The sequence below is a fragment of the Scyliorhinus torazame genome, chromosome 3, assembly GCF_047496885.1.
Source record: "Scyliorhinus torazame isolate Kashiwa2021f chromosome 3, sScyTor2.1, whole genome shotgun sequence".
Classification (NCBI taxonomy): domain Eukaryota; kingdom Metazoa; phylum Chordata; class Chondrichthyes; order Carcharhiniformes; family Scyliorhinidae; genus Scyliorhinus; species Scyliorhinus torazame.
Genome location: NC_092709.1, coordinates 66629528 through 66645178, shown reverse-complemented (window position 1 = coordinate 66645178; position 15651 = coordinate 66629528). Strand labels below are relative to the sequence as shown.

General features: G+C 50.5%; 1 protein-coding gene across 1 annotated transcript in view; it reads left to right on the top strand.

Moving 5' to 3' along the window:
* The window catches only part of rxfp1 (relaxin family peptide receptor 1), a 231763-nt gene that overhangs the window by 147717 nt on the left and 68395 nt on the right, over positions 1–15651 (top strand). The window contains exons 10-11 of the mRNA XM_072495784.1: positions 2382–2453; positions 5259–5330. Coding sequence (XP_072351885.1) covers positions 2382–2453; positions 5259–5330 — 144 coding nt within the window. The remainder of the gene's footprint in view (positions 1–2381; positions 2454–5258; positions 5331–15651) is intronic.

The following is a 15651-nucleotide window of genomic DNA, read 5'->3' as shown; positions in this document are numbered from 1 at the left end:
TAATTGCTGCTCGTAATGTGGTCTCCTGTACATTGGGGAGACTAACCGCAGACTGGGTGACCACCTTTGCATAGTCCACAAGCGTGGACCCAACCTTCCCGTCGCTTGCCATTTTAACTCACCATCTTGCTCTCATGCCTACATGTCCGTCCTTGGCCTACAATGTTCGAATGGTGCCCAGTGCAAACTGGAGGAACAGCATCTCATCTTCTGTTGCAACATTGAGTTCAGCAACTTCAGACCATAAACTCATCCCTCCACCTCAAACCCTCTTTTTCATCTAAGTTTTTAATATCTAATTGGCTAGCCATTGAGTGATTGCACATGATTGCAGACAATGGGGCCAGAAGTGTGCTCATAGGTGCAAGGCCTTCGTGCCCATAAGTGCACCTGCAGCCCCATCATTGGGACACTCAACAGGATTCTGGCCACTTCTTCCCCCATTTTACCTTGTTGAAAAAAAGTTTTAGAGTGAAGAATTCACAAACCAGTGATACTCAACATAATGAATTAGAATTTGCTGGAGAAGTGCAGCTCATGGCCTGCTCAGTTAGTCAGACATATTCCTGCACACTTCAGCTCAAAACATTTTTGCCCTGTAAGTTGCTGCAAGTGTGAGCTGATAACAACAGGGCAAAGGCAACTGGAAGATTGGTAAATGACAGGACCTAACATTCACAGCCTTACCTCACCCTCACACGTTTAGCACTGCTGTCGGCCATGCGTGTACATACAAGCTATTCAACCATGTCAGACACGTCACCCAAATACATTGCGTTACACTCACTGTCACTCTCCTCTCACTCTTGCAAAACAAGGTGGTGCACAACACTGGTAGAAGCACCTAACCCATTTGGGACAGGCTTGGCAGCACGTCCTCACCCTGATGGAGGAAAGGTCAGTCACCATTTTTGGAGTGACCAGCAGCATGTTAAAGAATGAAGTTAAGCTCATTCTCCTTCCATCCCACTACACCCCTATTCCACAATCTCTTCTGCAACCTTCACCCCACCCCACAATGTCTGCCTCTCCCCACCCCCCATGACATGTTTGCTTCCTCCCCCTGGTCTCTCCGCCAAGACCCACCATCCTCTCTCCACCCCCTTCAAGCCTCAACTTCCCTCCCCGCCATGAGATCACCTGCACTTACCTGGTCTTGGACTCTGGAACTTAAAATCTGGGCACTGCTTGGAGTCCCAGTCCTGGCCACTCCCTACTGGCACTGCTGGGACTATTGAGCTGCTGGATTGACCGGCAGCTTAGTGAAGCGATACTTCCTCCTGCGTGAGGTTACATTAAATAAGGTGAAAGTTTAATGGGGAACTGTTTAACATCTCCAGTGGTAAATGGCTGCAGGCCAGCCAGTATTGGTAGGGATTGGCATGGCGGAAAACCCCACTGACCAAAAATTCCTGCCTTTGCTGAATATATTAACTCAAACTTTTAATTAGAAAGAAGGAAATCGGATAATTGTATATTAATTGTGATTAATTATAGAGAAGTGGTGGGCATTAACTGGATATACACATGAACCCCGATAAATGGATGCAGAATAAAACTGTGGTTGTTGGATTAAAAAGTATTTGCTTACAAAGTGTAACTCTGTAAATAAGTATACAAGTGTCTGAAGGTTGGCTCCAGTTTTATCCTTCATTAATTGGCTTTCTGGAACAGAACAATTATTGTCAACTTCTAACTATCGCTGGCTAACTAGAACCATAGCTTTGTGTGTTTTTGATTGAATACAAAGTCAGAGCCTCACGACTGCTGTTGGTTTCAGCTTTCCATTTTCTATTTGGGTTCCTGAAATTTTAGGAGCTTTGATGCATTTGAATGTCATTACTTTCTCTAGACTTGTGGTTTTTGGTACATTCAGCTCTCAGGCAAATTGGTTTATAAGCCCTTGACTAAACCACAAATAATAATTAATAATAATAATCTTTATTATTGTCACAAGTAGGCTTACAATAAAGTTACTGTGAAAAGCCCCTAGTTGCCACACTCGGGTGCCTGTTCGGGTACATAGAGGGAGAATTCAGCATGTCCACATTACCTAACAGCACGTCTTTCGGGAATTGTGGGAGGAAACCGGAGCACCCGGGGGAAACCCACGCAGACACGGGGAGAACGTGCAGACTCCGCACAGGCAATGACCCAAGCCGGGAATCGAACCTGGGACCCTGACGCTGTGAAGCAACAGTGCTAACCACTGGGCTACCATGCCGCCCATATTATATTTCTCTCCATGTTTCCTGAACTAGACTGGGGTTATGGATTAGATGTTGCAATACATTGCTACTTTTGATTCTTGAAATTGACTGCTTAAGGATTGTGTATAAAACTTTCTAAATTCAGTTATTCTGTATTAATCTCTCTTCTAGGGATTTTGAAGGCAATCAAATTGAATCTGTGAAGAATGGCACTTTTACGTGTTGCACTCAGTTAACTGTACTGTAAGTAAAAGGATCATAGAAATCTACCTCATTTTGTCAAACTGCTTGTCACATAGCTCATGCAGGTTATTTCATAGTTCCTCATTAAACTTTCACTTCATTTAATTTAGCTTTTGTTTCTGAATTTAGGTCTTTAACATAAAAATAATTGTGAGATATTCATTTTCAATAACCCTCCAAAAAACAAACTAGCAAACTTTCAAACTCCCATTTCTCTACAGTAGCTATCATCCCTTCACCAGCTATTCTTGTTGTATATTATTCCCAATAGAATGAGGTGAGTTCGGGGAGTAAAACCAAACTTTGTTATCTTCCTTTACATTTCTTGATTCCTCAATAAAATGGTGGTCAAACTCTGACAAAGGCTGCTGATATATTTGTTGTGTTAATATAATGGCATCATTCCTTTGGCTTATTTACTGTATAAGACACAAGGCACCAATCGCTCATAGGGGATTGGGTAAGCACACTGTAGGTTCATCTATTAAGACTAGGCACATGAGACATATAGGTGTAAAGCTTGAAGATGTCAAAGCCCAAAGCAAAAGTGAAACTAGGTCTAAATGATATGACACATTGCCTTTCTAATGATCTCATATTATATCCCTTAAAGATATATTACAATATTAATCTCTTGGATTTCTGCCACAGCCTTTATTTTATTATATTTTTACAGTACTGTTACGACACCTTGGGCACGGTCAATTCCAGTCCAATTTGATCCGGAGTCACAACACAATTGAAATTAACGACTTATTTTTAGAGAATACCCAAAGGTCTTTAGCTGCCCAATAACTACAATCCCCAGGTTTGCAAATTTAAACACAATTAATTTTAATTAATAACAATAATTGTAATTAAATAGGCAGCAAAACAACTGGTCAACTATTGGGGAGTTCCACTCCGGTTTAGCCTACACTTAGGACGTGAATCTCCAGCTGCGTTGAGCTCTCACTTGAGCGCAATGTGGCCAGTGAATGCCGGGAGAGGTCTGTAGCGAGCCTCATGACAGCCTCCGTGCCTCCCGGAATTCTAAGCGTGGGCTAAACCAATGAGAAACTCCCCAGGGCCCAAAAAAGTGACTAAGTATCATTGAATAGCGGTGGGGAACTCACCGGCTGAGCCGCTGGGAAACTCCCTGAAAGACCCACCACAAATTAACTTAGAAATTTTGGGGGAGAATCGGGCCCTTGGAATGTTTTTTAGCACTGGGGAGCTGAACTCGGGCTGCCATTTTGAAAGGGTGCCCCAATTTTGAAGTGAGCTTGTGCATCCCCCACACCCCCACCCATGGGCAATGTCACCCTCACACACATGGACACCACTCTACACCCCCCAAGTAAGGACACCCCCCAAGTAAGGTACCTGGGGGTCACCCTTCTTCAGAGCCCACCCAAGCCACCTTAAAGCACCCACTCCCTTATTGGATCCTGACCCATCACCCCCCCCCAACCTCCTGGAAGTCCCTACTTACTGGCCCTGCACTCCCCCACCCTTCAAACCTCCCCTCCACCCTCATTTCATGGGCTTGGCCCCCCTCTCCCCTGACCCTTGGCAGTGCCACTCTGGCACTTGGGCACATTTGCACTGCCACCCTGGCACCCAAGCAGTGCTCCAGCTGGCTTGACAGTGCCATCCGGGCACCTTGGTGGTGTCAGGGTGGCAATGCCAAGGTGCCTGCTTTCCAGGGGTAGGGCCAGAGGGCCACCCTGCATTTATCCTGACTACCCAGGGGTCTCCAATGACCTGGGAGACCCCCTCTGGGTGCCGTTCTACCTGGTCCATGTTTGTATGGACCAGCTATGATCAGCGCCTGGCTACAGCCTCCCTGGGGAGGCCGAACAATCGAGGGAGACCGGTGGATCTGATGCAGGTAAGTCGTAAGTAGATTTACGACCTATTTCTGCGAGCGTCATTTGGCACCGCCCATTTGAGGTTCGGTTCGGACTCCAACGTCTCACGGGACTCCGGAGAATCTCGCGAGGCGCGGAACCCTGTCGGGAGGCTCGCTGGAAACCTCGCCCAGCATTCTCTGGCTGCGTTGTGCTCTCACTTGAGCGCAATGCGGCCGGAGAATTGCACCCCTTATCTCCAATAGCATAGTGTACTGTTTTTAGCAACTTTTATATTCCTCACTTCCTCTCTCAACTCAAATGTCTATATTCATTAAATATCAGTGGATCAAAAATGATGACGACAAAGTAAAAGAAATGGGAAATAAGGGAATCACAGGAAGGGCCCTTACAGCATTATTTTAAAAAGAAACTACAATATGTTTTGATATATTTTAATCAATATCTTACCGCTAAATCTCTTCATTGCATTCAATTTTCCTTCTAAATTCCATCCAGCCTTGTCACAGAGCAGTATAGTACCGTGTTCTTGCTGGAAACACATTGAGAGATATACATTTATATCCCCAGCTCGAAACTCGTCTTGTAAAATCTCCATTTTATTCACTTTGTTTGTTGTAATAGATGGATTTTTTTCATATTAAAAATCAAATGTAAAGTATGAAAAAAAGGGGAAAGCCTAAATGTGAAAATAGAAAATGCTGGAAGTCTACAGGAAAAGACGGATTACCCAATTGGGTTTAGGTCTACAGCAGGAATGGAGGGCTGGTCCAACCGTTAAGCATTTTTTATTTTTGTTATTGCTGATTGAGCAGCATTTCTACTATTTGCTGCTTTTGCATTTTGGTCATTGTGAAAAATTACAATGTGAAAGATTTTAGCCAGGTAACGGATGTGTTAAATTAGAAACATATCAGTACATTCACCAGTCTAACGATTGCATTATTTTCAGGGTGCTCCGCAGGAATAAAATCAACTCTTTACATGAAGGTGCCTTTGCGTCATTACAAAGGCTCGCAGAACTGTAAGTTTTACTAGAACTGACTTAAAATAAATTACTATGTATTAATTTTAATGAAACCTGAGCAATGTTTGAACACTCTGAATATCTAAACTGCATGGCAAGATCTGGACGTATTTTGATAGTTTGCAGTAAAGATAGTAGGTAGTCTATTTTAAAGGCAAGGGAAAACCGCCTGTCTTGCTTTTCTTCAAACATTACTCCAGAACATTGAAAGTGATCTTAACAAAATCTATGACATTAGCTGCATTTTCATCTAGTCCAAATTAGCTGCATGGGCGATACGGTGGCACAGTGGTTAGCACTGCTGCCTCGCAGCACCAGGGACTCGGCTTCAGTTCCAGCCTTGGGTCACTGTCTGTGTGGAGTTTGCACGTTCTCCTCGTGTCTGCGTGGGTTTCCTCCGGTGCTCCAGTTTCCTTCCAGAGTCCACAGATGTGCAGGTTAGATGGATTGGACCTGCTAAAATACCCCTTAGTATCCCCTTATGGGGGGAATAGGCCTAGGTAGGGTACTCTTTCAGAGGGCCGGTGTAGACTCGATGGGCCAAATGCCCTCCTTCTGCACTTTAGGAATTCCATGAAAGCACTCCTATAAGAAGTTAAAAAAGAAATGGGCAACTATCACCGAGCACCTGAAGATGTAATGTTGTGCCACATGAAATACTAAAGGGGAATTGTAGTTTCAGGTTGTGGAAAGAACATGTCTGTTCTCCAGAAGATGCTACAAGTGCCGTGGTCCATTTTAACAGCCAGGTCTCAGTAACATAGATATGGTAAACGGTCTGAAACAGGAATCTAGAGACAGCTGTCCAGGTTCGGGTCAGTTGACACTGAGAAGCCTTTGGGCTCCCCAGCTCGTATTCAGGTGGAAGAAGAGGGTGTGGTGCAGGGTTTTGTATACATGGAAGAGGAGAGAATCCCGGATGGCAGTGGCCCAATTTTGTTTGTAATAATAATAATCTTTATTGTCACAAGTAGGCTTACATTAACACTGCAATGAAGTTACTGTGAAAAGCCCCGAGTCACCACATTCCGGCGCCTGTTTGGGTTCACAGAGGGGGAATTCAGAATGTCCAAATTACCTAACAGCACGTCTTTGGGGACTTGTGAGAGGAAACCGGAGCACCCGGAGGAAGCCCACGCAGAAACAGGGAGAACGTGCAGACTCCGCACACAGTGACCCAAGCCGGGAATCGAACCTGGGACCCTGGCGCTGTGAAGCAACAGTGCTAACCATCATGCTACTCCACAGTAAGAGGAGGATTTAAGCTTTACTGTGACACCTGCTGCCAACTGGAAAGAGACCAGGAATGGTTGTGCATGCTAATGGTGGGTAGGAGTTAAGGCTTCTAAATGCCCTTGCAAGGATCCCTGAGCTCTGAATGCCCATGCAGATAAACATGGGGCCTGCATATTATGGCGGTAATGAGGAGGGGGGAAATCCAGCCCTTTTGCAACCTCATTAGTGAACATATTGGACACATGCAGGGAGTTTCTACACAGTCTGACTAACTCAGTTGCTAGATAATGGGACTTGCAGTCACAGGGTGTGTTGATTTTTTTCTTAAATATTATGAGACATTTTTATTTTTCTGAAATTTTTAACTGGTTACTGAGGAAAAGAATCTATCTGCCACGCCCAGGCATCTTGTATTCAACACTGGAATAATTGTTTGAAAAACAGTATTGCTTTATTTAATAATTTGTAAACCTGTACCTTAAATAAAACTATCCACCATAAATAAATCTCCAAAATATTTGTTATACAGGAGAGAGCAGAGCTGCACTTTCTCCCACTTTAAACAGTCCCAGACTCTGAGAGACGGCACTGCATCTGCACATGTGCAGTGCTCCCTCTCACGTTGAAGCACAAATAAACACAGCACACTTCACTGCGATTTGGAAGAATGAGGATGTCCTAGAGCACGATGCCGTCTCTGAGAATGAGGATAGGAGTGGGTGGTGACCCTTGAACTGTCAGCTGAGCTGGAGGCAGGCTGCTGATCTTTCTGCTCTGAGATTGTGGCAGTCATTCTCTGCCTGGACTACAGTGGTTCAAGACCATGTATATGACTTTAGTTGTCGCTCATGCAATGTGAGCTCGCCTCCTGCAAATTTACTTTGTTACTTGCCCATCACAATCATGCACGGCATCGATGTTGGTGGCAACCTAACTGTCCATCGTGATGCCGCAGGGATGTCTCTTGCATGTGGGTTTTGAATGCTGGCAGTGCAGGAGTCAATTCCGACTGACTGGTGTCCTCCAAGGAGAGGGTAACATGGATCCGATAGCTAATGCTGCTGCCATGGGCATTGTTGCTGGCTGAGTGGGCACCCCCTTCTCCAATTTCATCTTTAGTCATATTTTAAGGCTGAAAGCTTCACATAATGCTCTGTACTCACTTTGCCAGAATGCATTAAGTCACAGATCCTCTTTCGACACTGTGACCATTGTCCCACTCCATCACTGCTCACCACCTCCTGCTATCTCTATCCATGTCAGTTTGGTATTACAAGCCGGTCTTATCCTTCTATCCTGAGGGGACAGGACTTCCCACTGAGTCTGTGCCACCTGGAGGAGCACCTCCAGGGAGGCATCAGAATCTGGGCACCATGCTCCATCTTCTGCCACTTCACAATTTCTGCAGTTGACAGGGCACGCACTCTGCTCTGTCCCGAACTTTTAGCTGCCTTGCCTTGCCTGAGCCATTACTTCCTCCCAACCAGACCTACTAACGTACTGGCTCTCATGCATGTTGACTGTTAATTGGACATCCCAACAATATTGCGCTCCCATTTCCCGCCCGTACAGCCATACCACCCACTTTAGGTCCTGGTCTCAGGACTTGGTTGCTGTTTGTAGAGACCAATGCTGAATGGCGCTCGCCCGAGGTCTCCGAGGTCAAGCAGATAGATCCCATGCCTCGGGTACTTCAGGAACCTACATATTAAAGTGAGACTAGCTGTCTCGCTTTAATATGCAGATTTGCTTGGGCGGGATCACTTTTGAGCAAATCTTTTTTTTTTAAATATTTTTTATTCTCCTTTTTCACATTTTCTCCCACATTTACACCCACCAACAACAAACAATAATGAGTAACAAATATGTCAATCCCCATATCAATAACAACGATCCCATCCTCCCACCAAACCCCAAACATTAGCCCGCATGTTCACACAAACAAATGACAAAAAGGAATCAGGAATCACCCATAGTCACCTTCAACACACACCGCCCCCCTTCCCCCCAACCCTCCCACCCACCCCCCCCCCAACTAATGTTCGATGTTATCCAGTTCTTGAAAGTGCATGATGAATAATGCCCATGAATTGTAGAACCCCTCCATCCATCCCCTCAGTTCAAACTTAACTTTCTCAAGAGTCAAGAATTCCAACAAGTCCCCTCGCCCAGCAGGATCCGCCTTTGGGCGATCAACGAGGCGAAGGCTACAACGCCTGACTCCGCACCCGTTTCCAAACCCTGGCTGGTCCGACACCCCGAATATGGCCACCCGGGGGCCCGGGTCCAGTTTCACGTGCACCACTTTAGAAATTACCCTAAAGACCTCCTTCAAGTAATCCTCAAGCTTTGGACAGGCCCAAAACATATGAACGTGATTAGCGGGGGGCCCCCGCAACGTTCACACACACCTACTCCTTCAAAGAATCGGCTCATCCTCACCCTCGTGAGGTATGCTCTGTATACCACCTTCAGCTGTATCAGCCCCAACCTCACGCACGAGGTGGAGGCATTCAATCTCCGGAGCATCTCACACCAGAACCCCTCCTCCATATCCTTTCCCAACTCTTCCTCCCACTTTGCTTTGATCCCTTCCAGTGGTGCCTTCTCCTCTTCCAAAATAGCTCCGTAAACCGCTGACACTACCCTCTTCTCCAGTCCGCCTGTCGTCAGCACCTCCTCCAGCAATGTGGAGGCCGGCTCCACCGGGAAGCTCTGTATCTCCTTTCTGGCAAAATCTCGAACCTGCATGTATCTAAACATTTCCCCCTGCTCCAGCCCATACTTCACTTCCAGCTCCTTCAATCCTGCTAACCGACCCCTAATAAACAAATCTTTTAGTGTCTTAATCCCCTTCTCCTCCCATTTCCAAAAATGTCCATCCCACCTCCCTGGCTCAAATCAGTGGTTCCCCCGAATCGGCATTTCCCTTGACCCTGCCCCCAACCCGAAGTGTTGCCGAAACTGCCTTCAAATTCTCAATGAAGCTATTATTTCCGGACTCTCTGAGTGTGGTGAACGTATTGCTATTACAATTCACCACTGTATTGTATTGTATTGTGTTGATGTCCTTGTGGGCTCCGCCCCTCGGGGATGGTGTGTGAGTCTGCAGCCTGTAGGCGTTACTCAGTACAGAACAGTCACAGGCAGGCACAGATCTAGCTTATTAAAACCACTGTTCACTTCTATTAATCGTCTCGTGTGAATTGATGGTCGCATCAATTTAATAAGCTAAGATATCGCAATGGAAGCCTCCCTCAAACCTGATCGACTGGAACTCGACCCACAGGCAGCTGGAGCCAAAGGAATCTTTTCACACTGGCTCCGCTGCTTTGAGGCCTACCTCCCCACCTCCTCCTCGCCCGCCGTCACCAAGGCACAGAAGCTGAGTCTCCTCCACGCCCGGGTGAGCCACAGAATCTCTGTACTAATCGAAGATGCGACCGCGTACGCAAACACGGCCGCGATCCTGAAAAGACATTACGTGAGGCCGGTGAACTAAATGTTCGCACAGCATCTCCTCACCACGGGCGGGATTCTCCGATATCGGCGCGATGTCCGCCGACCGGCGCCAAAAACGGCGCGAATCAGTCCGGCATCGCGCCGCCCCAAAGGTGCGGAACTCTCCGCATCTTGAGTGGCCGAGCCCTCACCTTGAGGGACTAGGCCCACGCCGGACTGATTTCCGCCCCGCCAGCTGGCGGGAAAGGCCTTTGGTGCGCCGCCAGCTGGCGCGAAACTGACTTTGCCGGGCGGCATGGTGGAGACCATGGCGAAGGCGGAAGGAAAAGAGTGCCCCCACGGCACAGGCCCGCCCGCGGATCGGTGGGCCCCGATCGCGGGCCAGGCCACCGTGGGGGCACCCCCCGGGGCCAGATCACTCCGCGCCCTCCCCAGGACCCCAGAGCCCACCCGCGCCGCCGTGTCCCGCCGTCCCAAAGGTGGTTCAATCCACACCGGCTGGCGTGGGTTGACAGCGGCGGGACTTCGGCCCATCGCGGGCCAGACAATCGCCGGGGGCTGGCGCGATTCCCGCCCCGCCAAATATCCGGTGCCAGAGAATTCGGCAACTGGCGGGGGCGGGATTCACGCCAGCCCCCAGCGATTCTCCAACCCGGCGGGGGGGTCAGAGAATCCCGCCCCACATGTCGTCAATGCCCCGGGGAATCACTGGAGGAATATCTACACAACCTGAGGGTACTCGCTCGAAACTGTAACTACAAGGACGTCACGGCCTCGCAGCACACGGAACTCGCCATCCGGGACACCTATGTGGCTGGAGTCCGGTCCAACTATGTCAGACAGCGCCTGCTCGAAAAGGGCGCCCTCGACCTAGAAGAGACGGTAAAACTATCCACCTCGTTAGAGGTAGCCTTCCAGAGTCTGAATGCTTTCCCCTCCGACCACGCAATTTCCTCGTGGGCGCCAGAGGCGCGACCATCACCCAACCCGAGGGTGTCCCAGGCCTGTGCCGCGCGGCTGCCCGCCCAACCCGGGGGGCCGCCTTGCTATTTCTGCGGTCAGAACCAGCACCCCAGGCAGCGTTGCCTAGCTCGGAACGCGACCTGCAGCGACTGCGGCAAGAAAGGTCATTTTGCCAAAGTCTGCTTGGCCCAACTCCCAGGCCCGCAGACCCCGCAGCGTGTCTGCCGGTACCGCCCCCTTCTGACGCGTCATCCGCCTCGTGCTATCCGTGGGGGCCGCCATCTTTAACTCTACCCGACACGTGCGACTCATGGGAGCCGCCATCTTGGCCGCCATCTTCAATGCCGCCTGACACGTGCGACCGACGTGGGCCGCCATCTTGGGACCACTCCGCTACCACCGACCACGCCGGCTACCCGCAGCTTGGCGCTGTCACTCTCGCCCAGTCACGGCACAAGCACTTCAAGAATTCCATGATGACCGTCCGGGTCAATGAGCCCTGTCTGTTTGACTCTGGGAGCAAGGAGAGCTTCATCCATCCGGACACGGTAAGGTGCTGTTCCCTCCAGATTTCCCCCGCATCCCAAACAATCTCCCTTGCTTCCGGATCCCATTCAATGCAGATCTGAGGGTACTATGGCGCAAACCTCGTGATACAGGGCGCCGAGTACGCCAATTTTAAACTCTATGTCCTCCCCCATCTCTGCGCTCCTCTCTTGTTAGGACTGGATTTCCAGTGCAACCTCAGAAGCCTGACCCTGAAGTTCGGCAGACCCCTACCCCCTCTCACCATATGTAGCCTTGCGACCCTTAAGGGCTTGCTCTTGCTCTTCGTGAACCTCACCTCCGACTGTAAACCCGCCGCCACCAGGAGCAGGCGGTACAGTGCCCAGGACAGGACTTTTATTAAGTCGGAGGTCCAGCGGCTCTTGTGGGAGGGGATCACCGAGGCCAGTAATAGCCCCTGGAAAGCCCAAGTGGTGGTCGCCAGGACCGGGGAAAAGAACATGATGGTTGTAGACTACAGCCACACTATAAATCGGTACATGCAACTCGATGCGTACCCCCATAGCGGACATGGTTAATCAGATTGCACACGACCGGGTTTTCTCCACGGTAGATCTGAAGTCCGCATACCACCAGCTTCCGATCCGCCCGGAAGACCGCCACTACACTGCCTTTGAGGCAGACGGCCGCCTCTTCCACTTACTCAGGGCGTCACCAATGGGGTCTCGGTCTTCCAAAGAACGATGGACCGAATGGTTGACCAGTACGGGCTGCGGGCCATGTTCCCGCACTTGGATAATGTCACCATCTGCGGCCATGACCAGCAGGACCATGACACTAACCTTCAGAAGTTCCTCCAAACCGCCCAAGCCCTCAATCTCTCCTACAACAAGGAGAAATGCGTTTTCCGCACAACCCGACTAGCCATCCTCGGCTACGTCGTGGAAAATGGAGTCCTAGGGCCCGACCCCGACCACATGCGCCCCCTCCTGCAACTCCCCCTTCCCCACTGCCCCAAGGCCCTGAAAAGATGCCTGTGGTTCTTTTCATATTATGCCCAGTGGGTCCCTAACTATTCGGACAAAGCCCGCCCACTTATCAAAGCCACCATCTTACCCCTGATGACTGAGGCCCGCATGGCCTTCAGCCGCATCAAGGCAGACATTACCAGAGCCGCAATGCATGCGGTGGACGAGTCCATCCCCTTCCAGGTGGAGAGCGACGCGTCAGATGTCGCCCTGGCCGCTACCCTTAACCAGGCAGGCCCGTGACCTTCTTTTCCCGTACCCTCAACGCCTCCGAGATTCAACACTCCTCTGTCGAAAAGGAAGCTCAAGCCATTGTGGAAGCTGTGCGGCATTGGAGGCACTACCTGGCCGGTAGGAGGTTCACCCTCGTCACCGACCAACGGTCGGTAGCCTTTATGTTCAACAACACACAGCGGGGCAAGATCCAGAATGATAAAATCTTGAGGTGGAGAATCTAACTCTCCACCTATAACTACGATATTGTATATCATCCTGGGAAGCTCAATGAGCCCCCAGATGCCCTGTCCCGCGGCACATGTGCCAGCGCGCAAGATGACCGACTTTGGGACATCCACAATGACCTCTGTCACCCGGGGGTCACCTGGCTTCTCCACTTCATCAAGGCCCGCAACCTGCCCTACTCCACCGAGCAGGTCAGGGCTCTGACCAGGGACTGCCAAGTCTGCGCGGAGTGTAAGCCGCACTTCTATCGGCCAGGCAAGGCCCACCTGGTGAAGGCCTCCCGCCCCTTTGAGCGCCTCAGCGTCGATTTCAAAGGGCCCCCCTCCATTGACTGCAACGTGTATTTTCTCAACGTCGTTGATGAGTACTCCCGTTTCCCCTTTGCCATCCCATGCCCTGACATGATCGCGGCCACTGTCATTAAGGCCCTGCATCGCATCTTCACCCTGCTCGGTTTCCCCACTTATGTCCACAGTAACCGGGGCACCTCGTTTATGAGCAATGAGCTGCGTCAGTACCTGCTCAGTAAGGGCATTGCCTCATACAATTTTTTTTAATACAATTTACAGTGCAGAAGGAGGCCATTCGGCCCATCGAGTCTGCACCGGCTCTTGGAAAGAGCATCCCACCCAAGTTCACACCTCCACCCTATCCCCATAACCCAGTAACCCCACTTGGGGCAGCACGGTAGCCTTGTGGATAGCACAATTGCTTCACAGCTCCAGGGTCCCAGGTTCGATTCCAGCTTGGGTCACTGTCTGTGCGGAGTCTGCACATCCTCCCCGTGTGTGCGTGGGTTTCCTCCGGGTGCTCCGGTTTCCTCCCACAGTCCAAAGATGTGCAGGTTAGGTGGATTGGCCATGATAAATTGCCCTTAGTGTCCAAAATTGCCCTTAGTGTTGGATGGGGTTACTAGGTTATGGGGATAGGGTGGCGGTGTTGACCTTGGGTAGGGTGCTCTTTCCAAGAGCCGGTGCAGACACGATGGGCCGAATGGCCTCCTTCTGCACTGTAAATTCTATGAAACACTATGGGCAATTTTGGACACTAAGGGCAATTTAGCATGGCCAATCCACCTAACCTGCACATCTTTGGACTGTGGGAGGAAACCGGAGCACCCGGAGGAAACCCACGCACACACGGGGAGGACGTGCAGACTCCGCACAGACAGTGACCCAAGCCGGAATCGAACCTGGGACCCTGGAGCTGTGAAGCAATTGTGCTATCCACTATGCTACCATGCTGCCTCGAGCAGGACTACCAGCTACAACCCCCGGGGAAACGGACAGGTGGAAAGGGAGAATGCGACGGTATGGAAGGCCGTCCTTCTGGCCCTACGGTCTAGAAGTCTCCCGGTTTCCCGCTGGCAGGAGGTCCTCCCCGACGCGCTCCACTCCATTTGGTCGCTCCTCTGCACAGCCAGGAATGAGACCCCTCACGACCATCTATTTGTCTTCCCCAGGAAATCCACCTCCGGGGTCTCGCTTCCATCTTGGCTGACAACACCAGGGCCTGTCCTCCTCCGGAAGCACGTGAGGAGCCATAAGTCCGACCCCCTGGTCGAGAGGGTCCAGCTCCTACATGCCAACCCCCAGTATGCCTACATGGCGCACCGCCATGGCCGACAAGATACAGTCTCCCTCCGGGATCTGGCACCCGCTGGTTCCCCAGCGACCATCACCTGCGCCCCCACACCGAACATCGCCCCCGCCCCTACACGGCCTACAACCCCACTACCCCCATCGCCGACCCACCGTGATGAAGCTCCAGATGACACACTCCCGGAGTCAACGAGCCCAACACCCGTGTCCGCAGCGACGAGTTCAACATCCGTGCTCGCAGCGAAGCCAGAGCTGAGGCGATCACAGAGAACGATCAAGGTGCCGGACAGACGCGATCTGTGAGCCCAGTTCACCCCCGCTGGACTTCAATTTTTTAATAGGGGGTGAATGTGGTGAATGTATTGCTACTGCAATTCACCACTGTATTGTATTGTATTGTGTTGATGCCCTTGTGGCTCTGCCTGTGGCTCAGCCCCCTCGGGGGTGGTATGTGAATCTGCAGCCTGTAGACAGCACTCAGTACAGAGCAGTCGCAGGTAGGCACAGATCTAGCTTATTAAAACCACTGTTCACTTCTACTAATCGTCTCGTGTGAATTGAGTACTTCCCCGGGGCTATCGGGAGAGGCGCTGTGGCTAGTGCTTTCAATCCCGGCCCCCTGCACAAACACACCTCCATTCTGACCCACTGAGAATCAACCCCTCTGACCCAGCTCCGCACCTTCTCCACATTCGCCACCCAGTAGTAATACATCAGGTTCGGAAACCCAAACCCCCTGCCTGCCTTCCCCTCTGTAGCAGCACCTTTCTAACTATGGCCACCTTCCCTCCCCATATGAACAAAGTAATCCTTCCCTCAATCTCTCTGAAAAAAGGTCTTTGGCCGGAAAATTGGCAGGAATTGAAAAATAAACAGAAATCGCAGTAACACGTTCATTTTAACTGCCTGTACCCGACCCGCCAGTGACAGAGGGAGACCATCCCACCTTGCCAGATCAGCCTTCAATCTCCCCACCAAACTAAAAATGTTGTACCTGCAGAGCCCCCCCCCCCCCCCCCCCACACCTAGGCAACCTGCACCCCACGTACCTAAACTGAG